Consider the following 27,903-nt stretch of genomic DNA (forward strand, 5'->3'; position numbering starts at 1 on the left):
ATAAATATTATTTATTTATTTATTTAGTCGTTTTTGTAAAATCATCAAATATTAATCATAAATTTTCTCGCTTATAATTTTTCTAAGACTTTAAATGTTCTATTTCATTTTTAAACAATTTAAATTATTGTCATATTTTATAAGAAAGTATTTATTTAGTAATTTTTTATTATTTTGCTGATTTAAAATGTTTTTAAAAAAATAATTTAATGATTTTTAAAGTAAAGTTAATTTTTAAAATAATCAAATCAATCTTAGTCTTAATAAAATAAATATATGAATCAATATGAATTTCTTTCTTTCAAAAAAAATATCTACTTACTTAAACAAGGTGTATTAAATTTTCAGTTTTTTTACAAAAATTATGTTAATTAATCTAATCTAATCAAAAAATAAACACAATAAATATATTTCTATTTACTGATTTAATAATAAAAATAAATATTAGCAAATACAATATCATAAAAAAGAAGCCAAGTTTTATAAAAAATAATTGTATCAATATTAAAAAAGTAAAAATATTAATAGGTTAGTTCAATTAAATATCAATGCGAAATATGTAAAATATAAATTTGGTTAATATTTTACTTCAAAAAAATCTAAATAAAATATTATTTATTTATTTCTGTAATATTAATAAGAGCAAAAAGAAAATTATAGTTGCTTTTATGAAAAATGATTATTTATTAATATATTTCTACTTTATTTTCATAATAGTTTTTTTTTGAGGGAATTTTCCATCATAATGTTTATAAAATATAATTAATTTATTTATTTATTTATTCTCAAAATATAAAAAAATTGTTTTAAAATTAATTTTTATTTTCATTAAAAATATATTTATTTAAAAATAATAATTTATTTAAAATTCCATCAAATGGTTTACAATACTATGAAGAATTTGATAAAATCATAAATCTTAAATTGAAATAATTGGTTCATATTAATTGGCTCTTATGACAGCAAATAAATTTAGATAAAGCATATTGATATTAATTATAAAGACTAAATAATTAAAATTTAATTGAAAAAAAATATTCGTTAAAGTAGAAAGAAAGTTTTTGCAGTTTATTGTTTAATAAAAATACTTACTTGATTAATTAACTAATTAGCTCAATAACTAAAATATTTACTGCTATTTTCAACTTTGAAATATGTTCTCTTAGTTTAATTAAAGTAAGCAATCTCCATTTAAATTTTTAGCCCCTGCTTAAAAGGAACCAGCTCGATTGAGTGGAACGATTGTAAATCTAAAATCTATGTCGAATTATGATTTTTTCATGCTTCTTTGGGAAATTGGAGATTTTTAATCAGAAGACAATTTAGATAGCTCTAATACATTATCTTTGTAAGATGGTTAAATATAAATATAGTTTCGCTTTTTTAGTGATAGTAATTTAAATGAAAAATAACAGCTTTCAAAGTCTGATATTATCATACTATTACTCAATGTAGACTAAGAAAATGTTAATGAGTAGTTTAAATTTATAGAAGATTATTTACATTTTTGCGATGAGAATAATTATGATAAAAAAAATTCTCAACTTTTCTTTTTTGTTTAGAATTTCAGCTTTAAAATTCATGAAAATAGCGATTTTGAGTATTAAATTTCAGAACTTCTAACAGAATATCCTTAAATTATTCATTGTAAAGTAAATTCCGATGATTCAACTACATTGAACTAATTACTCAAACCGAAAATCATATAATTTTCCTAGAAGCAAGACTAATAGTTAGGATGGAGTCCTATACTTAATAATGAATTAGATCAATATAGCTAGTAAAAGACTTCAAGAAATGTAAAAAATTATTACTTTCTCTATTTATTTATTTTTTTAATATTCATTTTAAAAATATAAAAAAGGTTTTAGATTAATTAGACTTATATAAATAAACAAGATAAGTATCTCAATCGCCGCCACCGCTTATGGAATAAAAAACATGGCATCAATCTTTTTCACCACCTCCTATGTTATTATAACCAAAGTAAGTGTCACAATCTCCTCCTCCAGCTGCATAAAAATCTAGAAAATCTATATTCGAAAATTCATTAGTTTTTGCTTTAAAACAACATTAAGAAGAAAAAAAAATGTAAGATGAGGCTTAGAAAAGCTAACTAGATTTATTAAATTAGCAATAATAAGGAATGAAATCTGCTTCTAAAATTATGTCAACTTCAAATATATAAGAATCACCAGAACAGTCCTTAATAAGTAGAAAAAGAGATACAAGTCAGAGCATTATGTATTATAATAGCAGTGTTAAAAAATTTGAAAATGATTCTCCTCTAAGCACATTAAGGTTTCGAGGTGAGGATGAAAAAGAGTACAATCATTAAATAAAAGTTAAGATGTCTCCATTCAAATAAGAAATATGTACAACTTATTCATATCCTAAACTATCTGGAGAAAAATAACCACCTGTTTTTAAAACGAGTCTAATTCAAGGTGATAATCAAGATTTTTTGATATAAAAGTTAGCAACAAAAATTTCAAGAAGCAGCAGTCCTAATATTTCATAGCAAGCCAAAGAAATTAAAGAAAAGAATATCTTAAAATAATACAACAAGTAGTAGAATTATCTTGATGTTAGTATCAATAATTAAAATTTAAATAAATCAAACCATCAATCTGAAATAAAATTAAATAAATATAGCGAAATACCTAGATCAATAACACCAACCAAGTTAATAAACAAGGTTAATTAATAAAATTAAAAGGACTAGAATTTAAATGAGCTAAGAAGGAATAAAAGTAGTCTAGGAATAAGGTAGAGTAATACAAACATGGATTTAGAGAGATCTCTAACACCAAACAAATTAGGCAGTAGAAAAATACAAAAGCAAGTTGTTACTTCAAACACTCCTTCTTAGAGTTGTATTATGAAGTTGAATATAGAAATTCAAAACAAAATAGTATAATTAGAAGTTGAAGAACACGACACACCTCACACGTTAACCTATAAATTATTATAAAAATGTAATTCCTCAGGTTAGCTTAAACAAGTGAAACAAATTTCACTTGTGATTGAATAAAAATTAAAAAAATACCTTTAAAATGTAGATAAATATTTTAAAAATCACTCTAGACCTTAAGTCACTCACATTTGCAAATAAAACAAATAAATACTCTAAGATTTGATAGAAAATGACTACCAAGAATTATAATAAAAGAAAAAAGCAACTCAAAATTATTACAACTAAGGGTTAGATAGAAGTTACTCGAAATATAATATTTAAAACAACAATGAAATGTAAAATGATGTGAATAACAGAACTTCAAGCGCACTTGGAATGAAGAATAACTTTTAAATACCTTAATTTTAGCAAAACCCTCAACAAATGAATAAATATATAGGAGAAATATAAGTTTAAGGAGAAGTGAATGGAAAGTTGTAGAATGTTTCTATGTTTATTGAAGAAAATGCTCTTCCAGAGATCTAAGCATAAGAATTCATAATGTAAAATAATCTTAGCCTCGACCTTAAAGACTAAATAGTTTAATAAATCTAATAAATTATAGCCTAACATAAATAAGCAAACACATTCTCTGAAATCTTTTAAGAAAACAGAGAGTAAATTAGCTTTATTAAAGAGCTAAAATCAAAGTATAGATTTGACAACAATGTACTTTTCTAAAGTATATAAAAATCCTAAGCAAAAGTTAATCACTTTAGAGTCAATTTAGAATTAGAAAATGGGAAAATAGTTAAATTTAACTTTAATGATACAGATAATTTGTCTAAAGCCATCAACATATTTTGCATCAACCATAAGCTTTCTTCTAAAAACTAGCAAAAACTATATAGTATATGTGAATAATCAATTAAATATTACAAAGAATTGTAAACCAAAAAACGCTAATAGTGATTGTTTATTAATTAATATTTTATGAATGTCTTAATTTAAATACAAATTTTAAAATAAATAATAATGAAACATATTTTTATCATTTAAACATCTATTTATTACATATAAAAGTTATCTTAAAATAATAGTTTAATTTATGTTGCATTTAAATCCTATTAGATAAATATCCTTTTATATTTTTAATATACTTTTTTTTATTTTTACATAGTGCTTCTCATGAATTTACGCCCACACCCCTTATATTTTTTTTAGTAATTTAACCTTGTTAGAAATTAATTAAAATAAATATTTTCAAATTTGAGATTTTTGGTAAATGAGATATATAAATTATAAAAAAAATATTTGAAAGTCCTTTTTTATAAAATAAATAATTTATTTAATTCAATAGAAATATCTAAAATTTATCTTGATTGATATTTGCTATTTATTAATTTTAAATTGATTATTTTGTTTAATTTCTAAATACCCAATTTCATTCACATTCTTATAAATTAAAGAAATTTAAATCTTCTATTAGTAAATTACTATAAGGGTGTTTGTTGAATAAAAGAGATTTAATTAAATTAAAATATTATTGTGAAATAATACTTTATGTCTCTTTACTTAAATAAATAGATAAAAATAATAATCTATGATTTTAAATATAAAAATTAATAAAAATATGTTTAATAGCATGCATCTATCTATCTATTTATCAGGATAATAAATACTACATTTGCCAGTAAATTAGTTTTTAATACTAAAAAAAAGTATCAGAAATAATTAAATACATATTTTAAAATTTAGTCAAATTTTATAGAAATTAGAACAATCAATATCTTTTAAATTTGATATTTATGTAATTTCCAAAGCCTCCTCCTGATCGCAGAAAAAAGAATTCTTAAATCAACAATCAAAAAGCAACTGAATAAAATAGTAATAATTTATATAGGAAGAGTTCTCATTAGGAATTAAGTAAATTCAAATAAAAAGTGATGAATCATTCAATCATTTTATTGTATTTTACAAAATATAAATTAGATGATTGTCAAAATTAATAAGCTTTGAAGATCTTTTCTTATGAAGAATTATTCAAAGGCTTAAAAGAAGAAGATGAATTAGAAGAAAATAATGTGATTAAAAAAGTGAGAAAATAATAAAATTAAAAAATGAGAGATTGCTTGAAAGAATATACAATTTTGTAAGGCTTTAAACAAGACAGAGAAGATTTGCCAAAACAGTTAAATATTATTCTATTCGGCCCAACAGGATCAGGAAAGAGCTCACTGATAAAGTATTTTAAAAATGCTATAAATATGGTAATTGAAAATATAAAATAAAAGAACATTTTATTAAGCTCTAAATGAAGAAGGAGATCTTCCTCCAGAAATAAAAAAAGATTTTGTTATTTAAACACTGCATCATAATGAAGGTACCAAAAAGTTAACAAGTATACCAATAAAAAAGGGTAAGCATTAACTAATCGAAACAGGTAATAGCACATTTACTATAGAAAATAGTTCTATAAATTGCTTAGATACCAGAGGATAAATATTTCTGAGTGAATAAGAAATGCAGCAGTTTAACATAATTATAGAAGTAAATAAATTTCATTTATTTAATTAATTTGATTTAAACTTGTATTGTAATAAAGGGTAAAATTAAAAATATGAGTGTTGTCTAACAAAGAAGCTTTAGATATGCATATTTATTATGGGAGTTTTGGAAAAAGAGTTCAGAGCTCTTTCCAGATGATATATTAGAAGAAAATTAATAGTCATTATAAAATTTACCTCACTGTGTTATAATAGTCTTTGATGGAAGTCTTGATGAAATACCAAATGGTGAAGAAGAAACTTAATTTTACAGATAGATGCTTGACTCTCTTAGAAAAAAAAGTAGGTATATATATAATTCTGATTAGTTTTAATTTTTAAAATATAAAAAAGACTATTTTTAGCCTCAAATAGTAATGAGCAGACTTGATTTAGTAGAAAAAAAGATGAAAAATGTGTTTGATAAACACTAATAAATGAGTGAAAATGAAAAACAAATGAAAATGAGCGAAGTTATAGATTAAAAAATACAGTAGGTAGTAAATAAACTTCAAATCCCTCGTAGTTCAGTTCACTTTATAGAAAATTACAATCAATTAAGTATAAGTTTGTTATTAAACAAAAATAAAGCTAAACATTTTATATTTAAATAGACTAGAAATTCGATGAAAATGTTAATTATTACTCATTGAAACTTTTGCAAGAATGCACCAAATAAGGAGATGAATTTATAGAGTCTTATTTAATTAAAAAAAAATCTAATCAAAATATACTAGAAAAATGCTCTATTTTTTGAAAAAATTAGATGAATGGTTAAAAGAGTAAAATAATAAATACAATTAGATATCTACTTAATTAATAAAATCTATGATAAAAGATAGGATATTAAAAAACCTAATTTTAGTTAGCTATGATTATTAAATAAGTTTTTATGCTATAATGAAGTATTTAATACTAACTTTAATTTTTAAATATTCATAGCCTAAAATCTAGCAATTTTTATTTAAAAATAAATAGATTGAAATAATAAAACTTAAGAATAAAAAAACATATTAAAAAAAATGAAATCAATGTTATTTATATTTATTTACTTTATATAAATTTCTAAAAATATTTATTTTGATAATAAATAAATTTAAGAATATTCATGGCTTAAAATCTAATAATTTATATTTAAAAATAAATAGATTAAAATAAAAAAATTTAATAATAAAAAAAAATTTTGAAAGTTTTAAATAAAAAATAGTCTAAATAAAAAAAATGAATTCCATAGTATTTATATTTATTTATATATTAGAATCATTTTCTTGTTAAGTCAAATGAATAAATTATATTCCTTAAAATTCAAATATTTAAAAAAATATATATAAAACTTTCTTAATAACTTTATTTCACAAATCATTTTAGGTAATTATATTTATTTGTAATTATTAAAATATTTCTATTTTCATTGAATGCAGCGTCTTTTGATATTATTTCTTAGTTAAAAATACCAAAATCTTTTTGAACATCAAATTCAATACAAAGCATTTATAAAAATAAACTTTGTAAGTATATTTTATTATGAATTTATATTTAAATTTATTTCTATAAACTTTTAAAATATTTTATATTCAATTAACTTAAATAAGGGAGGGAGCAGTTTTTTGAGAATTATTTTATTGGTATTTTATTCATTTTTAGTAATAAATAAGAGCTAATAATCAATTTAAATCCATCAATTTTTCAATATTTAAAAGTTTTTTCTTTTGCATGAAATTCAATGCATTAAAAAAATTGTAATAACTTGAAATTCTGAGCAAATCTAACATCTAGTGGAAACAATGCTATAAAACAAAATTAATTCTTTTGAATTCTTACATTTTTATAATTAATTTACTAATTTTATAAACAAAATCAGCCTGAACAATTTGAAATTAAGTTTCATTTGAGTTTTTAACTTAATTTATTTGTCTTATTCATTGAAATAATTTATTTATTTATTTGTAATTATTTTTTAAATTGGAATCAGTTAATAGCAATTAATTTTTTATAGAAATATTAAATAAAATATAAATTTAATAAAATAAAAGAAATGAAAAATATTCTAAGTGCAATTCTTTTTATTGCTTTTGCTTTACTATTAACCTAAGCATAGTTAAGTTCATATTGCATCTATCAAGATTAAAAAGCGAAAGAATGTGCTTTCTATGATAGTCTTTAGTAAAATTTTGGAGGAGTAAATTTACCTAAATACAAAGTGAACTTGGACCTTTCTTACAAAGACAGGTGGAGAGAAATTATCACAAATTACAAAAACCCAATTTAAATGTTTGCAAACTTTCTGTAATCTTCTGATGGATTCAAATAAATAGAATAACTCTTTCCACTATATTCAGATCCTAATTTTTTAAATGAACTCCAAGCAATATCTGACTTGTCAGGAGTATCATTTACTAGCATTTAATTGTTCAGTTAAATGTATGAAATTTTAGGTTCAATAGCATGCACAAGTATCATAGCAAGAAATCCAGATGGAAGTATAGTGCATGGAAGAAATTTAGATTATGGTTTTTTTTAACAAATATCTCCACTGCTTGCAAATATAGAGTTTTAAAGAAATGGAAAAACTGTATTTTTTGCTGATATGGTAATTGGAACTGCTATAGTTGTTACAGGAGTAGTTCCAAACGGATTTTCTATAACGATCAATCAGAGAGATGTTGATTAATAATCACTTAGTTACCTCAAACAATAGTACATTCCTGCTTGTTATTTAATATATTAAGTTTTATAGACAAATACAACATATTAAGATGCCCTAAATACTCTTTTAAATACTAAAGTAGCAATGCCTGCCTATTTAAATATCGCTGGAGTTTCTGGAAATTAAGGTAATGTGATTGAAAAAAATAGAGAAAGTAATAGTCTACAAACAACATTAAGTGAATCTACTTGGTTTATATGTTAAACAAATTACGACAGATCTATACCAGATCCTTAAAGTGATTACAGAAGACTACCTTGTGAATAAAAAATGTCGTAATTAAACTAAAGTTCATGGTAACCTTAAGAGATGTTTAACATATTATCTTAATAACCTAACTTTGTGTAATCAACTATTGCAACAGACATTATGGTTCCTAAAACAGGATTTATCAACTCTACAAGATGGTTTAATCCACCTCCTATTATGCAGCAAATATAATAAAAATTATACAAATAAACTTTGTAAGCTGTTACAGTGTTTATATTAATTTTTATTTTATGAGTTTGGTTTGTGTTGACTAAATTTAATTGTTTTAAATTAATATTTAATTCAATTACTTGACCAATTTTTTTTATGAAAGTTTAAATAAAATTTAATTAATGAACATTTTAGTTAGTTTCATTAAAATTTTTTCAATGCAACTTAAAATAGTTAACAATTTAAAGATTCAATAATGAGGTTAATTTTTTAATTTGAAAAACCTTTTTATGTAAAAAGCTCAAAACAATGTTCACAATAAACAAAATAATGACGAGTAATTGCATGCCTGAGCATTTTAGTATTTTAATTAAGAATCTCCCCAACATAGAATAATTGAAATAAATAATATTTTAAAAAATAATGAAATAAGAAAAATTTTGTAAAATATATATTAAATATTAGAGTTGAATTTTTGGTAATTAATATTAATACCCTAACTTCATTAAGTATTTTAAGGTACCAAATATTAAAATAAAATAAAAAGATTCTATTTCATGATATGTTTTTATGATATAAAAAATTTTTAATAATTTTAATACAAAATTTGATAGGTTTTTATCTTTTTATAAAAGAATTTATTCGTATATTGTATATTGAATATAGAATTAATGTTTTTTATCAAATAAAAAATATTTTGTTTCAACATAGAGTGCCAAATTTTAATAAATTGATGAAATTTATAAATAAAGTCTTCTATGATTTTATTTACCTACGTAGATAAATATATATGTAGTGTGTAATAAAGGTAATGGTAAATTATTGAAATAATGATATTTCTCCACAATTTTTGAATATTAATTTGTAGTTTAATTAAAGAAACAATTTATTTTTTTGGTGAACCAAATTTTGGAGTATTTAAAAAACAAAAATCACTTTTTTGCAAAGAATAATATCTTGATATAATTATTATTGTTAGCAATTTCGAATTTAGCAATTTCGTAATAATGAGTAGTGAATAATATCAATTTCCAGAAATACCTGAAAATGTATTTATGGTAGCACTCACTGGATGCTCAACTAGTGGTAAGACAACACTAGGCAAAGAATTATAGAGCTTTTTCTAAAATGATGCAAACACCTCATTAATTCTTATTCATTAGGATACTTTTTATCATCCAGATGAGTATATTTATTCAGTATTAAAAGGAAATTGGGAAGTTAAAGAAGCTGTTGATTGGGAGAAATTCATCAATCACATTTCTCTTTCCTTAAAGCAGATTAATCCAAACAGAAAATACTTATTTTTGATTGATGGATTCACTTTATTTTATGTTCCTGAGTTTTATAATATTTTTGATGCAGTTATCTTCATGCATTTAGATGATGAAAATGTTATTTAGCGTAGACTTGTTGGTCCTTGGAATGATACTATGGAATATCTAAAAGACTGTGTGATTGCAGATTACAAGAAATACAAAGTTGAATGCATTAAGTAATTGCTAGAAAGAGAGAAAGAATTTATCGTTTTAGATGGTAGAATTCCTAAAAATTTTATTTATTAATCAGCTCTATCTTGGTTGTAAAGTTTGAAGAAAATATAATGAAATTAAGATAAAAAATTTATCTTCTATAATAGCCATACTAAAAACAATTTAAAGTTGTACAGTTCTTTATAACTAATATGTTTATTTAGTTAGCATCTATTTATTTTTAATTTATAAAATTCTATTTTATTTATTTATTAATGCATTTAATATAATTCAAATATAAAGTGTTAAGCTAGATAGATAATAAATATTTAACAAAAATTATTTTTATTTACATAGTTAATTAGTTTTCTGGTAATGCCAGAAATAATTAAGAAATTTTCCAGAAATTTTGCACAAAAGCAACTTAAAAAATCAACTAACTAAGTTTTGATTTTAAAAATATTACTAATAAAAATATAAGCAAATGACAATCAAAAATTATTTATTTGTTTATATAAATCTTCAAAGAGCAGGAGCAACCATTTCAGCAACGAAATCAATTTATGCTAAAACATTTTCTCCTTCAAGTAATTCGGCAACAACGTGATCTCCGTGCTTAATAGGTCCAACACCATCTGGAGTTCCTGTTAAAAATAGATCACCAGGGTATAAGGTCATAAATTTACTTGCATATTCGATTTAATCTTTGATCTTAAAGTGCATAATACCAGTATTGTCTTTTTAAATAGTCTTTCCATTTATTCTGAGATGTAAGGTCAAATTGTATGGATCTTGAACTTTTTCTTTAGGGATAAATGAGCTTATGGGTAAGAATTTATCTTAACCTTTTGATAAATCCCAAGGGAATCCAGCCTTTTTTGCAGCAGCTTGAAGATTTCTATCTGTTAAATCAAGAGCTAAGAAATAACCCCCAACATAATCTTACCAGTTTTCTCCTGATTTTTAAAAGCTTTTATGAGAAGCTTCTTTGCTCATCATGAAACCGAGTTCAATTTCATGATGAACTTCATTTTTAGTGAAGAATTAAACCTTTTATCCTTTTTAGATATTAGGTAAAACAGAAGAGTGGGGCTTCTAAAATATAACAGGCTCTTTAGGAACTTCACTACCACCCATTTCTTTAACATGTTTAACATAGTTTTTACCTATGGCTAATATTTTATTCAACTTGGGGTTTAAAACCTTTGTAAATAGTTATTCCATTTATTTGAGATTAGTACTAATTAGACTTTTTATTTTTTAATTGACTTAAAATTTTGAATTAAATTATTATCAGATAGATATTTTATTTAGATATGAAATTTATTAAGAATACTATAATAGATAGATAGATCGATATCTTTGTTTATATTAGCATTTATCAAAAATGCTTTGAGTTAAGTGTAATTTTAATTAAGATATTTCTATTTTTTATTCCAGAAGCAATTAGGTACAGATGTCATTTATTATTATATTGAATACTCATATCTTTTTTTCTAATAATTTATATCTATTCTTTTTTCATTTAATTTATTTCAGGAACATTACAAACACAGTGAAAACTGTATTAAATTGGCACCAAAAGGATCAAAAATTTTACAGGTGCCACTTTTAAATATGGATTTTATGATGAAAATGTTAAATTTTGGCTTATAAAGGTGCCAGGCTTGTTGAATTTTACTCTATTTCATATCTAAATAAGCAAAATTTAATTACTTAAAAAAAAAGAATATTCTTAGAAAATATCTACTAAAATTTTATTTGATATTCAAATATTTTTTATCTAAAATATATTCTTATCAAATTTTATCAAAAAGGGTCTTCAATAATTTAGAAATATTAATGAAAATAGTTTTATACATTTAAAATCAATTTTTAATGAAAACCTAGAAAATAAATAAAAATATATCTGTATCTTTAAGATTTATTTGAGAAAAAAAATTAATGTTTAATTTACTTATTTGTTAATAGTTTCATAAAAAAATAATGTTAAGATTTATTAAAACTTTAAAGATATCAAGATGTTTAAATAGTTAAGCTGTTCATATTCGGGAACTCATATTTAAATTTTATTAAACGAGTTCTCAGCTTATAAGGGTGCAAGGCTTGTTGAATTTTACTCTATTTCATATCTAAATTCTATTTAAAGCAAAATTTAATTACTTAAAAAAAAGAATATTCTTAGAAAATATCAACTAAAACTCAAAAATTTTTTTATCTAAAATATTTTCTTATCAAATTTTATCAAAAATGGTCTTCAATAATTTAGAAATATTAATGAAAATCAATTTTTAATGAAAACCTGGAAAATAAATAAAAATATATCTGTATCTTTAAGATTTGAGAAAAAAAATTAATGTAAATAAATATACTAGTTTCGTAAAAAAATAATGTTAAGATTTAATAAAACTTTAAAGACATCAACATGTTTAAATAGTTAAGCTGTTCATATTCAGGAACTCATATATATTTTATTATATAAAATAAAAAAATAATTAAAAACTAAAAAACTAAAATTGATTTATAGTAAATTTAACAAGTTTTTTTTTAACTTCTAAAAAATTTAATAAAAATTATTAGAGTTAATTGAATGAGCAGATTTGAAATATTGATGGAATGAGAATTTAAATTGATTTATAAAGTCATTCTATTATAATTCAACAAGTAAATATAAAAATTATTTACAAATATATAAAGAAATAGTGTTAAAACTGAGTTTTAAATTTTATAAAATTGCAACAAACAAACTTTTATTTGAAAACTTTTAATTTATTTTTAATATCTAAATATATTTAATTACATATAATAATTGATCGTTATGATAATAAATAAAATTAATCCGATAAATAGAGTTAGTTAGTAGGTATTATTAACTTTTTAATTTTATAGTTTGAAAGCTTTTTTAGTAATTGACTGTGTTTACTACTTTTTATATTTCATCAGAGAGTTAGTTAGTTAGTTATTTATTTATTTATTTATTTAGTTAGTTATAAGTTAAGTTTATTTCACTAAAATATTCATAAGCTCTGATTTTTAATTGGCAAGTAAGAAATAAGTTTTGTTTATTTTAAGATTGAAAATGCTCATATAGCTATATTTAATTGCTCACCAAATTTTGTTTATGATGAATATTTATTTAACTTAACTAAAATTGAAGATTGATTGACTATTAAGATTTTATTAAGCTAATTTGGGATTAAAATAAACATTTCAATTTGGAAGAAATGATTGAAAGAAAAGCATTTTACTCCAAATAAATAAATTTATTTTGTATTTTTTTATTGAGTGAATATTTATTTTTTAAAGAATTATTTAAATATTTATTTATTTATATGAAATTTTATTATTATTTTGATTTGAGGTCTTATAAAACTAAACTAATTTTTATTAAAAAATAATTATAAACATAAACTGTTGTTTATTATTTTTTCAACAATTTATTCACAAAAGTTCAAGTTTGATTTCATCATTGTCATAGGACTATGGGTTATTTTATTATTATTGGTGAGTTGGGTTATTTATTTCAAGATTCTCCATATTAAGATCATAATCATCTTCGTATTTAGGTTGATAATTTTGGTAATCAGGGAACTGATAATTTTATGGTATGTAATTCATGTTAGGATCAAAGCTCGGGTAAATGTTATAGTTTTCATAACCGTTGAATTATATATTTTAATCGTAAATATTTTGCTAGTAGTTTTAGTCTTCTTGTCTATATTCTTAAATTTGTACTTGCTATTCTTACTACCATTTTCCTTTACCTTTCTTAGCTTTTGGGGGTTTTTCCAATTTTGCTTATGCTTTTTACTATTCTTAAATTTGTTTTTTCAAATCTTTCTTTGCTTTTTTCTCTTCTGCTGTCATTTTCACGCTACTTTTACTTTTAACATTTAACTCAGGCATGGAAGGTGGCATTTAATTTTAATCGGGCTCTAAATCTTATTACTGCATTTGAAGGTTTAAGTGATTACCATTTTTATTTTCATCATTTATATCTCTATAGATATTTTATTGAAGATGAATATTTTAATGGTTATATTATTATTAATGGATTGGAAGGTAGCTTTTATCTTGCATATTTTGATCTTAATAGTTGATTAAATTTTCAGTGTTATTTATTTGATACATTTCATAGTTGTGAGAGTTTCCTCCTTCGTACTACTCCTATTCAAATTTTATATCTTGATTCAATTTATCACTGCAAATATTTTATTAAACTTATTCTAACTACATTTAATCATTATGAATGTTATGCATCATGTTGCCTTGCTAGTTGTACTAATAATCCAATTATTCAGACATCATCTGATTTTATTAAGGAATGACTTCGTTTCCATTATTTATTATTTCTGATTGAGATTTTACTGGTGCTGCTGAGTTTCTACGTTTAGAATTTGTAGATTTTCTTGAAGATTCCTTCCTGGATTTTGATTTAACAATAACAGGCTCAGGCATTTGCTCTTACTATTCTTAAACATTTTCAATTTTCTCTTCAACTTTTATCAGAGAATCTTGAATATTACTACTTTAAACGTTTTCCATATTCTAAAAACTATTATGAATCTCATTTGCCTTTTACTGCTAGCTATTGTCAAACAAATTAATCTAATCTTCTTATTTAATATTTTCCTATTCCTAAGTAATATCTATTTTATTAAAAAAAAACATTACAAAAATAAATTCAATTTTCATCATAAAAATTTTTAAATTATAAAAAGTTATTAAAATTTTGATTAGCAAAAATGAATAATTTAGAAATAATTGTTTACTTTCTTAAGACATTTATCTTTCTTTTTTTTTCTCTGTTTTTGATTAAGATCTTTAGAGCTTCTGCTATTAAGGCTAGCTATTAGCATTTTATTAAGTTTCTTGCATCAACTTCTCTTTTTTGAGTTTTTTAGAAACAGAATTTTCAGAACTCTACTATGCAATTTAACTCTACAAGAAAATTTCTTTAGTGATAACTTCGTTAGGTTTTTCATTTTAAATTCTATTAACTAAAAGTTTAACAGTAGAATGATCCATATTAAATTGTCTACCAACTCCTCTGTAACTCTTAAGCTTGTCATATTATTAAAATACATCCCATTTTTCTTCGGTAGTTAAATCACGTATTCCTCTTTTTTTTTCATTAACACTTTTTTCTTTTGTTATTGCTACAGGTGCAGGAGGAATAGGATTTATGTTGTTTTGCATGTTGTCATCAAACTACTAATTATCATGTTCGCTATTACTATTGTTGTTGTTAGTTACCATAGCTGCAATAGAATTAGCTGCTTTTCTTTTCCTGTTTGAATCCTTTGCTTACTCCTTTGAACTCTTTTTTTTTGTTAACTTTTCAGGCATAGCAAAGGATTGTTGCTTATTGGAAATATCATCTTCATTTTCTATTTATTTGAATGATTGAGAAAAATTATTGGCTTAAACTGTAACAAGTTCTAATTCAAAAGGAGGTTGCTTCAATTAGTCTTCATCTTAATCTAAAAATTATTTCATCATATTTTATTTACTTTAATCTTTGGAATAGGTATCTTTTTGAGATAATTTAATAGAAGGATTGCCTAAATGCTACAATTATTGTTAATTAATCTAATCGTTATGGAACTTTTATATATTATTCATATTCACTTGTTCATCTAAATGCTACCCTTAATTTTATATTTAATTTTATTCTAACTGCTACAAACCTAAATGATCATGTTAGTAAATTTAATTCATATTATTTTAAGGCTATTAATACATGTAAACATTTTTATTATTCCACATTTCATCCATTTTATATTGCTCATTAGTTAGCTTTTTTTACAAATTTTCAATTAAGTTGCTTTCAGAAAATATATTTTATTAGTGAGTAATCTCCATATGTTGTTGCTACTCTGCTTATATTTGTTAATTTATTATTTCATCAACCTGTTATTCCTAATTAGGAAAATCTTCTTACTTTTCTTCTTATGCTTGTTCTTCAACTATTTTTTAGTTAGCTTTGGTTTTCTTTTTACTAGGAGCCCTTTTTTTAGTTTCTTTTTATTGCTTAGAAGTTTGCTTTAACATTTCACCTTCTAAACTTGGTTATATTTGTTCATCTTACAAATTGCTAGAAATTTAAATCTTATTATTTTCTTATTCAATTTATAAATTTTGTAGATTGAAATTTTCATTTACAACTTATTTATCATTATCGTACTTAGATTGTTATTCAACGTAATTTTAATTTAAAATGGAGGCCGTTGTAGTAGATGAAGAAGCAGTTGTGGTATTCGATTTATCTGAATTACTTTATTTCTTTTCCCTCTGCTTTTTAGGAGGAGCCTCTGTTGGGTTTTCTGTATTTTTAGCATTTTTTTTCTAATACTTTTTCTTACCTGTGTTCTACTAAGAAGTTTAAATTTGCATATTATCAGTGGTAGCAGGATAATTTTAATCAGCAATATTCTCTTAATTTTCAAGCTAATCTTAATTGTTATATTCATAAATTTATTATTACTATTCCTCTTTTTGATAATTTTCTTGTTCCACATTTCTACTTTAATTTTTATAAACACAAATCATAAGTAAGTAAATAAGTAAATAAATAATAAATTTGAATATTAAAAATTAATTGATTATCTTCACATTTTTCATATATGCGAACATAATTTTAATTAATAAATCAATAACAAATAAACAATTTTTGCTATTTTAAAATTAAAAGGTGAAAATTTCTTTATTTGTTTGTTTTTTTGTTAGTTTGAAAGTAATTTTAGAATAATAGAGGGGAATTTGATAACTTTTTATAAATATATTTAAATAATTGAATTTAAAAAATACTTCTCAAATCCTAGAGCTTCATTTGAAACAAATGTGTAGGCTTAATTAGCAATACCATGTCCCTAGATATATTGCTAATTTTAATTGCTATATAAAAATTATTGTTGTTAAACTAAATACTTTTAGTTTTGTTAATCTATTTACTATATTTCTTAATTGCATATATCATTTTCATTTTGTTATTAATTATACATAAGATTTTGTTGTTGTTGTTGTTGCTATTATTGTTATTATTATTGTTGTTGTTGTTGTTGATTTTAATGTAGATGATGAATATTATTGTGAATCTATTGATTATTTGTATTAAGACTTGAGTTGCTATCATTGTGCATTATATTTTAAATTTAAAATTTATTTTTATCATTTTGAAGATAGAGTTATTCATTTTACTAATTTTCTAATGGCTATGGCTAAGGAAGACTTTTTTTATTCATCTTTATAGTTAAAAGATTTTATGATGTTTCAATATTTATATTTGAAATGCTTTTTTATTCCTTTGGCTGCTGAGTTGATTAAGATTTCCTCTTTTGATTCTAGGGTATATGCTGATTAATATTATTATCAATTTGGTCGTATTAATTAGCAACTTAAAAGTCTTGCTTATTCAAAATATTCATATTCCCTACTTGATCTATCTATTCCTATTCTTTTTCCTAAATTTTATTTATTTCATTATATTCTATGTTTTCTTATATTATTTCTTGTTAGATTTTGTCATTATTTCCTTTCTTCCCTTTTTTTGTATTGCTTGTTGCCTTTGGATTCTCTTGCGTGTTTTGGCTACTCTTGCTATTTGAGTTTCTGGGCTTTTTTTGTTTGCCAGATGCTGCTGTCTGGAGCTAAGGTGGGGCTGGACTAGCAAATGTGTCTAATAGTTGATTGTTAGGGTAAATATTTTCTTAGGCTGTAATGTTTTCAGATATCTCTACTTAATTTTGCTAATACGGATAGTACTGGTTGTTAGTATTATCCAGATAGATTGGATTTCTCTATGTATCATAATTATTTATTAAACCTATTTAATTGTTATCTATGTAGGGAGTATTCGCAGCAGTTGGATGGTTCATGTAAATTTGTTAATTAAAATTGTTATATTATTTGGTAGGTTCAATTACTCCCTAATGAGAATATTGCTGATGATAGTCCTGATAATCGATTCTGTTGTCTCCCTAGCTAGAAAAAACTATTTCATTTTCAACACCTTCTAGCTAGATCTTATCGCCATCATAAGCGGGCTGATAATAATTAATCACATCTTCATTCATCTCATAGATGGGTAGATTTATTTAATTTATTTCTTCCTTTGCTATTTAATGACTGTTAAGTATTTTACTATTTTGCTTTCCTGCTTTATAAAAAAAATTTGTAAGTTTTGTGTTTTCTGACATTTAAGAAAGAATAAAAATTTAAGAAATGTGCCTTGATATTATGCTTTTGATAAAATATGGAAAGAAATTTGCGATAAAAAGAAAAAGGCTCTTTAAGAGAAGAAAAATTAGCGTAAAAATTAAAAGAAAATCCTCATAAAGAAAATGAACCAACCTCACGCTTTAAACAATTTAAGAATAGTGTCCTAAGAAATATGGAACAATTGATAAGTGAAGAAAATTATTTAAAATATTCGCTTCTCTCTCGCGCCTAAACGAAAAATTTATAAAGTGATAATATAAACAAAAATGTAATTCAAAAGCATCTTTTGAAGAGAGAAAGCATTAAGTACATACAAAATAAAAAGTAAAAATTGTTTGAGTGATAAGCATAAAATTTAAATGAAGAGTTGTGGTTGATGTTGATTATACAGCTGCTGCTGTAGATGCATTAGCTCTCAGTAGTTTAAAAATAAGAGCCTTTTTATTATATTTTTCACTATTTTAAAAAAGAAAGAGAGAGTGATTTGATTGTATTAGAGTTCAAACTTCTTAGCTTTTTTCTAAATGAAAGAAAATCTTAATAAGTATTAATCAATAGATACAAAGATATAAAATCCTTATCAAAATTTAAATATAAAGGGATTAGTAAGATTCAATTTTTATTCCTAAACTAGAAAATTATAGGGAAATTTATTTTAAATTTATTAAATTGAGAGTAGAATTGAGCAAAAAAATTTTTTTTAATATGCCTAAAAAATTTATTTTGCCTTTAAAAGTATGAGAAGAAGGCTAAACTTGCTTAATATTAATGCATGATTCTAATTCATTTGTTTTTTCTTTCAAAATTTATATTTAATCAACTTACTTGCATAATAAATAACTAAATGATTGAAAATATCTATAATAAAGGTAATATTTGGTTACATTATGTGTTTATTCACCTATAGGGGTTTGTTAAATATTTAGTTTTACCATTTAAAATTATAGTTGTTGATGCAACATTTTAAGCATGATGTAGTATTAAGTAACTTACTAGAAGATAATTCAAGATAAAAATATAAGTAAACTTCAATGGATTGAAATTTATAAATTTGAGAGGAAAATAACCAAATGAAAGCAATTTTTGGCTGAAGGCCATCAGAAATACATCCAAGCAATAAAAATATTATATTTTAAACTATCTCTGTAAGCAAAACAACGAGAGAAACAGTTGTTCATTTAAACTCTTTTGTTGTTAGTAATAAGCTCAAAAAAATAATCCAAATAAGTATTTGCTTGGATGCAAAAAGTAATACGCAATATTTATATGATACTTGTAAAATAAATTTAATAAATTATCATTGATAAATAAATAAGCTAGTTATTGCTATTTAGCGAATTTCATTAAGGCTCGGAGGGAGATTAAAACATATTAATTAACCTTCAAAAGATTTAATTTATTGAACAATTGATTATTGATTGGATGTAAGAAAAAAATAAATTGAAATATCTTTCTTTATTGAATCTGACTATCATTTATTTATTAATCGGTGTATGAGGAGTTATTAAATTTTAAAAATTATGATTGGGAGGTTTTTTAGATATAATGTAAGTGGTGAAAATAAAATAGATAGATATATAGATAGATCTATAGATTGGTTTGAGTAAATAAAATAAAAGAATAACCCAATCCAAGTTAGCCAGCCAGTAAAAAAAATGAAAGTAAGCTAACTTTTATTTAAGAATCTTAAATAAATAATAATAAAAAAATCAAAATGATAGATAATCTGTATAAGTAAGTAAGCGGTGCTTTCGATAAAAGCAAAATTTTTAGTTCAATTTTGGAACCTACTTGAGAGGTGAATAATTGAGGATTTAGCCTTGTAAAAATTAAGAAAGGAGAGTATATTTAAAAAAATAAAGGATACCTTTGCGAGATTGTCTTTTTTATTTTATTTCTGGTTATTAACTTGGCTGCTGAAGTTATTTGTAATCCTAGTCAATGTCGATTTTACTAAAATAATCATCTTACTAAATTTAAGTATTCATCCCAGCTGCTTAATTTCTATTTTATTTTATTTATGAAGTTGGGTGCTGCTGCGGGAAGATATGTTATCAAGAATGTTTATAGATTGATTTATTAAGTTGATAGATAGATAGATTGTTAGATAGTTACGGAAGGATAATCAATCAGTCAAACAATAAATAATGAATGAATGAATCAATCTATGAATGAATAAATAAATAAATGATAGGTGGTTTTCCAAATTAATATCAATCAATCTTTGTGATCAAATTGATGAGCCTCTTTATTTTGGTTTTTTTCTTTCTTTTTTTTCTTGTTTTCTTTTGTTGCTAATTTTTTCCCTTTCTTTCAATAAAAAAAAATTTTCTTTTATTTATAATTCCCCGCCCCACTTTTTCTTTCCCCAATATCATCTTTAATATTTAATAGATTGATAGATATATGCATAAGTACATACAAAGATTGATTGAGAGATAGCTAATAAACTCGCAAGCTATTTATCTATAATGATTTCACAAATAAATACATACATTTTTTATAGGCAAATAAATATTTCAATAATTGCGCGACTTCTAATAAATTTTCTAATTTAATTTAATCATGCCTAAATAAAGTACATTAAAAATTTTATTTTTATTGAGAAATGTGTCTCTCCATCGCTATTTGTATTTTTCGCACTTCAAACATAAAACATAGTATAAAAATTATCAAATATAATCATGTATTTTTTATTTTTTTTGTTTCAATTTTTGCAATATTTAAGTAACTTGCAACTTGTAGATCTAAGTAAAAGCAGAATTTTTAATTGAATTATTATTTATTTCTTTTTAGTTTATTCTTCAATAAAGCTTTAGCTTTTCTTTGTAATAAAGCCTTTTCTTATTAAATTTTGTTAATTCAAATAAGAATGATTCTCTTTAAGTGTGAATTGATAAATTTAAAATTTTTAATTGATTTTTGTTATTTGGCTTTCTTTGTTTTAGTACTTTTTACTCTCTAATCTTTTTTCTCTCATGCTCAAACAAGCAAGGAAAAATTTTATTTACTGATTTTAGGTATACTCCTTTTTTCTTTTATTACTATTTACATTTTCCTTTTTTATAAATAAAAGGGCACTTTTACTTTCAAAGAATCAAGCAAATACAAATTATGCCTGTTTCTTTGAGTTTAAATTTTTATTTAATAGACATTTTTATCATATTTCATTTAATTATTTTAATTTAAATCAATTTAAATTACCCATTACAAATATAAGATTGTTATATTAACTCCCACAAATCATTTCAACTATTTTATTTTCAATTTTAGATCTTTTACCCATCTTACTCTTTATATTGATTTAATGGATTTAATACTTTAACTTGCTTTCCCCTTTAATATCCACCCATTCATGAATACATAAAAATCAAATAACAAACAAACAAACAAATTTATATTATTTACACATAGAAATGAAAATAGCTTCTAAAAAACAGGCAATCAATCAATCAAACAAGCAAAGAAATAAAAAAAAGCAATCAAACAAACAAAGAAACAAAGCGAGAACCTAAAATTTTGGGGGCATTTGATTTTATGTAGTTTAATTTCTTTATAAATATTAATATGAAATACTCTCAATTTAATAAATTAAATTACATACTACTAGCCAGTACATCTAATATTCTAACACTACTCTCATTTTTTAAAACCCATTTGCCACTTTTGCTCTTTGTCTCTTTTATCCTGATTTTTCTCTGGCAATATATATATATATATATTCCACCTTCTTTTAAACCTGCTTATAATTAAAATAATCAGTCACAATATAATGAAATTATTTAAAAGTGACGTCGTATTATAAAGTAATTGCCTAGTGATTTAAGTGTTTTTATTTCTCTTAAAACCTTTATTTTTAAGTTACAAGTATTAATCAATAAAAAATATCGAAATTAACAGAGTAATAAATCTAAGGGTAAATCTTAACTAAATTATATACGTTATTTTCTATAAAATATTTTTAACCACTCGTATTAGTTACTTTATTCAGCAAATAAAATTAAAAACTCATCAATAATAATTAAAACAAAAATTAATTACTTTCGTTAGTAAATAAATATAATTTTTCTTATAATAATTATAAATTTTTATATAATTCATAAATTTTCTATTATTCCTTAATTTCTTTAAGAAAAATGTAAAATGAATTTTTAATAAAAATGAAAATTTTATAATAATTGATTTATATTTTTAATAATTTAATTAGACAATTAGCAAATGTGTAATATAGTAAATATTTACTCAATTAATAATAAAAAATATATTGCATTTTAATATAAGTTATTCTTATTTTTTAATATTGTATTGATAATTATTTAAACTTAAATTTTTCTTTATTTTAAAAGAAGAAATATTTTAAAAAAATAAAATAATAATTTAGTTAAATAAATAAAACAAAAGTATATTGAGATTTTGTTTATTCTTTTTGTATAAAATATCAGTTAAGTTATAAATAAATATTTAATCATCATGATAATCATGATAGATTTTTTAAGTTTTTAAATTATAAAAAATTAGATTTTCATCAATAATTAAAAAATTTCTTCTATTTTAGTAAGTGTATTATAATAAATTTAAGTATAATATATCTATAATATAAAAATATCTATAAATATTATATTTTAGCTTTTAATTCTTTGTTCAATAATTCTTAAATTAAAATCAAATTTATTTTAATACTTTTTACAAAAATAAAACAAACAATTTAAAAAATATTTATTGTATAAGATTTTATTAACTGAAATATTTTCTTTACTCATTAATATAACTAATTATTGATTTTTTCATTATATTTATTAAACAATTAACTAAGATGAGTTTAAGTACCTCATGCAAGATGTTTAATTCTTTAATAAACATATCTATCGCATCAAATTTATGATATATTAAATTAATTTGAAGCATCTTTTTCGAAATTTCAATAAAATTTAGGGATGTCTAGATATTGAATTCCAATATGAGTTTTTTAGGAATTATTTGATCTTTACTGATAACATATTTATTCACTGTTATTACTTTAAAAAGTTGCATCAAATTATAATTGTCTATTTAAAAAAAGATTGTTTAAAACTAACAAAAACTAAATATTTTTAAAAATATTTTTTGCAAGCTAAAAAATTTTAATTTATAGAGATTTTGCTTAAATATTTATTATCAATTAAAAGCTAAATATGATCTGTAAAAGCCAATTTCTTTAATTCTCATTTATAAAAATAGTTTTTATATATGACCTAACTTAGATACAAATAAAATTAATAAATGAAAAAAATAGTTTAATTGAAATGAAAAAGCTGCATAAAGGGATAATTTATATATATGAGATTAATATAATTAATTTTTTACTTCTATTTGTAAAGTGGGTAATCCATATTTTTAAATAAATAAATAAATTAATTTAATTTAAATGATTGTTACTAAAAAGTTTTATTAAAAAAACCACACACACAATTTTAATATACAAAAATTATCTACAATATTATTAAATAAAATTAAGGAAAAATGAAAAAATAAAAAAAATTATAATTTATCAACTCAAAAAACTCATTTTAAAAGTTATAATTTATTATTTTTATTTTCAAGCTATCTATCTATCAAGTTTGATGCAAAAAGATTTAATTATAATTTTAAAAAAATATTTTTTTCTTTTTTATTTAAGAGTTTTATTATCTTTTTACTTCAAAAATAACTTAAAAAAATGAAATTGCTTTTTGAAAATAAACACAAATTTGTGATTTAATCATTAGTTTTATTGATAGTAATCTTTTTGATTGCTGAATTATGTATTTTATTTACAGTCTTAAGCTATTTTTCTAATATATTCTCTCACATTATACTCATTATTACCTGCTTGAGTTATATATTTTGCTCCATATTTTGATTTGAAGTTTGGGGAATAATTTTGAAGGAGTTTTAAGTCTTATACTTTATCGCTGTAAAAAAGCATTTTATCAGAAGAAGGTTTTTCTTAGAAAGCGCTATATAATAATCCTGATTAATTGAATGAGAATTCTTTTGGGATTGATTGTTAAACTTGATTGGCTTAGTAGAAATTTATTTGTTCATTATTATTTTTAACTTGCTGTGGTGTAAGGTTAACGTAACTTTAGTAATATTATTATTATTATAAATTTAATTCTTCCTATTCTTTTATCTACTGTTCCTATCTCTGTCTTTAAGCACTATCATAAAGAGTACTGATAACTTTACTTTTATCATCTCTCATTTATTACTATTGGTTAAAATAGATTTATTTATTTTAATTGGTAGGCTAATTATTTTATCCATTTTCATCTACATTTTATCTTTGGAACAATACTGTTCTAGGGGAAGAAGAGTTACTTAATACATTATTGCTGTTTAACTTGCTTGAAATTTAGTTTCCATTACTATTTTTATTTACCTAAGTTTGTTAAAGCTACGAAGTATTATTTACAGAAAAAAATTGTTTTGTTTATTTTAAATAATTTTATTTTATCTCATCTCTTTTGTTAACAACCAGTGAAGATTGTGAAGCACTGAAGATATTAGGCTTAAATTGATATTTCAACTGTTTTTTACCTTAAAGTCTTTAATATGCTTCATTCTGAATAATTTATTCATTAAATTCTTTATCATAAGTTTATTCTAATTTGAGAGGCATCGTTTAGTTTTATAAATAATTGCTAGAGTTTTCTGTTTCTCTAAAATTCTAGCTCTGTGATAAACTCTTAAGTTGTTGCTGATAGTATTTTTAGTTTTGAATTGCATCTTATTATTGACCCTAAATGTAGCTTTGAAAAAATTAACTATCCAAAGATGCTCCCACTTGTTAAAACATTTGATTTTGATCTAAGCTTTAGTGAGTCATCGACTGATATTCTTAATAATTAGTCTACTTTTGTCTATATAAATTTTTATCAGGAGATTTCGTTCTTGTCATTTGTAAGAATTACTAGTCTCTTTCTATTCTTAGTTTTTGCAGCTTTTCTTCTTTTTTATGTCCCATTTTTAGAAGACGATCTTCTACTCTTTCTTGGAGTTTCTCAGAATACTCATAATTCGAAGAGGTAGCATTGAATTTACGTTATTGTTTCTTAGATGAACTATAATTTGAAATAGAATAATTGAAATTCACACTGCTTGCTAAAGAGTATTAGTTTTAATTTAATAAATCCTGCAATGAAACATCGTTTCCTTCTTCCTGTCCACCTCTCTTTTTTATTTTCTTCTAATTCACTAATGGGTCATAGTATGCTAAAGAATGAATATACTTAATTTTCCCAAAATCTTGACTTGAGTTATCCTTATCTTCATATCTTCCATAATTATTCTTATTTTGCATATATGAATCAGCTATCTAAGCATCTTAATTTTATCTTCCTTTTTTAGTAATTTAAATTGGTGTTATTTAATAGCAGTCAGTGTTTGAATAATCATAATTTTATGCTGTTTCTTCAAAATTATTGTTTTAAGAATAGGTTTCATAATTTGCTTGCTTTGGTTATGAACGGCTTGAGTTATCATTCTATGTATTTGAAGGAGATTTTTCATCTATGTAATTGCCACTAGCTCTTGCAGATGGAGTTACTAGCCCTGCAAATTACTTATTTTAAAGGGCTAATTACTATTAATTCTATGCTTCAAGTAATTGTTGTGGCTAAAATTGCTATTATTTCTATTATTGTTTTTATTTTTCGCTTAAAAATGCTACTTGCTATTTGTATTTATTTTATTCTTCAACTTGCTTTTCTTAGTTGACTACAAATTATTCATTATTTTAAATTTCATGTGAACTATAAACTTTCACTTTTTCAATCTCTAAAACATTCTGAATTTTATCTTCTCCATTAATACTTTGCTGTTCTACTTCATCGTGTCTGCATTAAATACTATTATCTGTGTTGTTTCTTAGACTTACTGCATCAATAGAACTTTTCTATTTTTTAAATTATAATAACTTAAAAGACACATAAATACTCAAAAAGTTTCTATACTTGTTAATTTGCATTATGAGGAGAATTTTAACTATCTTGACTATGATTTCCTACTAAATATTTTAAAGATATAAGTTAATAAAGCTCTATGTGATCAAGTAGATAAATGATTGATAAAACTAACTAAATTTACATTAAGCTACATTTTAACTGGCCATTTACTTAATATACTATTACATCTATGATGCCTACAATTAGGAGGATGCTTCATTAGTATTATCTGCTAATTCGTTGATATTTTATTAGGGTATAAATTGATTTTGATTTTCTAAAGTGCTAGTATTTAGAGTCACTGTATTTTGATTTGATTCTCCTTTTTCTGAGTATAAATCAAGCTTTTCTTAAATAAAATTCTACTTATACTACGATTCTGATGCTAGATTATACACTTTAATTTAACTAAAAAATGAATTTGAATTCAATAAGTTACCTTATCCTATGTTTTATTACTGGTTTTAATTCTACTCTTATCCAATTAATGAATCTTCTCTTCATAATAAATTAAAAAAATGTAAGTCAATTAAACTTTTTAAACTTTTGCATACTTAATATTGCTGTGAATGCCATTCTCTTAGATATCTTAATCTACCTAACTGCTCATTCTAATGAAATTATGATATAATGGGTATTAATCTTTTAAATAGTTTGCGTTTTCTAAAATATGGATAGATATCGATTTTATTTATTTTACTTTACTCCTTATAGTATAATAAATAATTAATTATTAATAATTATTAAATTCCTATAATTTAATTATTGTAATATTTAAGCCATCAGAATGGTTTAAAAAGCTTGATTTCTTTTAATAAATATATTTGTGTGTATATGAATGAATGACTGATAAATAATAAGCGATATGAAATGTTTAGATTTATTGATAATTATTTATTCCAATCATAAATTAACAAATAATTAGATAGATCAATTTAATTTTATTTACATTTATATAAAATAAATATATTTTCCCAATTAATTTTAATGAATGAACTAAACGTAAGATAATTCTCATCTTAAAAAATACTAAATTTTGCACAAAAATTAAATAAGACCCTAGTTACTTGATATATCAAACTCCATTATAGAACACAAATCTTATTATTGATTAAATTTTTCAAATTTAATTAAAACCAAAAAAAGAAAATTTATCTGTTAAAATAATTTTGAATTAAAAATTTAACAAATTATAAATTTTTTTGATAAATTTTCATAAAAAAAGCATTTTATGCACTATAAATTTTCATTTTTTTAAATTAATTAGAAAAGCTACAAGACAATATTTTAAATTAAAAAGGAAAAAATGATTGATATGCTTTATTTAAATTATTTATGATATCTATTTTTGGTAAATTTTAAATAAAATAATATTTCATTAAAATAAGAGAAAAGCTTTGTTTTATCCAAAAATATTTAGACTTGTTTCTTTTTATTAGAGGGTTTTTTTTTAATTTTTAAAAATAGCTTTTGTACGAAATAAACTACATTTAAAGAAATAAAAAAATTATAAAAAAAATTAGGAAATTGTTTCTATAACAGAATTATTTAGTTTAATTTAATTTTATATTTATAAATTTTAAGTTTTGTTTGATAAGTAGGCTAATAATGAATGTATGTATGAATGAAGTGTGCTAATAAGTATAACAATAATAAGTAAATATCAGAAGTTTTTTTT

At 22.3% G+C, this 27,903-nt stretch overlaps 7 protein-coding genes across 7 annotated transcripts; 4 read left to right on the forward strand and 3 right to left on the reverse strand. All coding sequences in view use genetic code 6, as the record gives it.

Annotated features, from left to right (window-relative positions):
* Positions 1-1,154: 1,154 nt before the first annotated feature.
* Positions 1,155-3,868, forward strand: TTHERM_00355230 (hypothetical protein; the record flags this gene model as incomplete). Its single annotated transcript, XM_001010421.1, has 2 exons — positions 1,155-1,799; positions 1,865-3,868. The coding sequence occupies 2 exons, from the start codon at positions 1,155-1,157 to the stop codon at positions 3,866-3,868; spliced, it is 2,649 nt and encodes an 882-aa protein (XP_001010421.1).
* An 836-nt stretch (positions 3,869-4,704) lies between these two features.
* On the forward strand, positions 4,705-6,199 carry TTHERM_00355240 (hypothetical protein; the record flags this gene model as incomplete). The annotated part of the gene is made up of 6 exons (XM_001010422.2): positions 4,705-4,822; positions 4,889-5,141; positions 5,191-5,446; positions 5,502-5,745; positions 5,797-6,003; positions 6,057-6,199. 6 exons carry the CDS (start codon positions 4,705-4,707, stop codon positions 6,197-6,199), a joined length of 1,221 nt encoding a protein of 406 aa, XP_001010422.2.
* Positions 6,200-7,477: 1,278 nt separating this feature from the next.
* Positions 7,478-8,653, forward strand: TTHERM_00355250 (linear amide C-N hydrolase, choloylglycine hydrolase family protein; the record flags this gene model as incomplete). Its single annotated transcript, XM_001010423.1, has 1 exon — positions 7,478-8,653. One exon carries the CDS (start codon positions 7,478-7,480, stop codon positions 8,651-8,653), a length of 1,176 nt encoding a protein of 391 aa, XP_001010423.1.
* Positions 8,654-9,576: 923 nt separating this feature from the next.
* Positions 9,577-10,176, forward strand: TTHERM_00355260 (AAA domain protein; the record flags this gene model as incomplete). The annotated part of the gene is made up of 1 exon (XM_001010424.3): positions 9,577-10,176. The coding sequence occupies one exon, from the start codon at positions 9,577-9,579 to the stop codon at positions 10,174-10,176; it is 600 nt and encodes a 199-aa protein (XP_001010424.1).
* Positions 10,177-10,563: 387 nt separating this feature from the next.
* Positions 10,564-11,265, reverse strand: TTHERM_00355270 (fumarylacetoacetate hydrolase family protein; the record flags this gene model as incomplete). Its single annotated transcript, XM_001010425.1, has 1 exon — positions 10,564-11,265. One exon carries the CDS (start codon positions 11,263-11,265, stop codon positions 10,564-10,566), a length of 702 nt encoding a protein of 233 aa, XP_001010425.1.
* Positions 11,266-13,482: 2,217 nt separating this feature from the next.
* TTHERM_00355280 (hypothetical protein) lies at positions 13,483-20,249 on the reverse strand (the record flags this gene model as incomplete). The annotated part of the gene is made up of 4 exons (XM_001010426.3): positions 13,483-14,690; positions 14,814-16,564; positions 16,852-18,199; positions 20,129-20,249. The coding sequence occupies 4 exons, from the start codon at positions 20,247-20,249 to the stop codon at positions 13,483-13,485; spliced, it is 4,428 nt and encodes a 1,475-aa protein (XP_001010426.3).
* A 3,749-nt stretch (positions 20,250-23,998) lies between these two features.
* Positions 23,999-26,949, reverse strand: TTHERM_00355310 (hypothetical protein; the record flags this gene model as incomplete). The annotated part of the gene is made up of 5 exons (XM_001010429.2): positions 26,780-26,949; positions 26,665-26,723; positions 26,368-26,610; positions 26,235-26,287; positions 23,999-26,176 (listed from the first exon to the last, which is right to left on the reverse strand). The coding sequence occupies exons 1-5, from the start codon at positions 26,833-26,835 to the stop codon at positions 23,999-24,001; spliced, it is 2,589 nt and encodes an 862-aa protein (XP_001010429.2). The 5' UTR covers positions 26,836-26,949.
* Between the last annotated feature and the right edge of the window lie 954 nt (positions 26,950-27,903).

Source organism: Tetrahymena thermophila (assembly GCF_000189635.1).
Source record: "Tetrahymena thermophila SB210 genomic scaffold scf_8254697, whole genome shotgun sequence".
In the NCBI taxonomy this organism is placed as follows: domain Eukaryota; phylum Ciliophora; class Oligohymenophorea; order Hymenostomatida; family Tetrahymenidae; genus Tetrahymena; species Tetrahymena thermophila.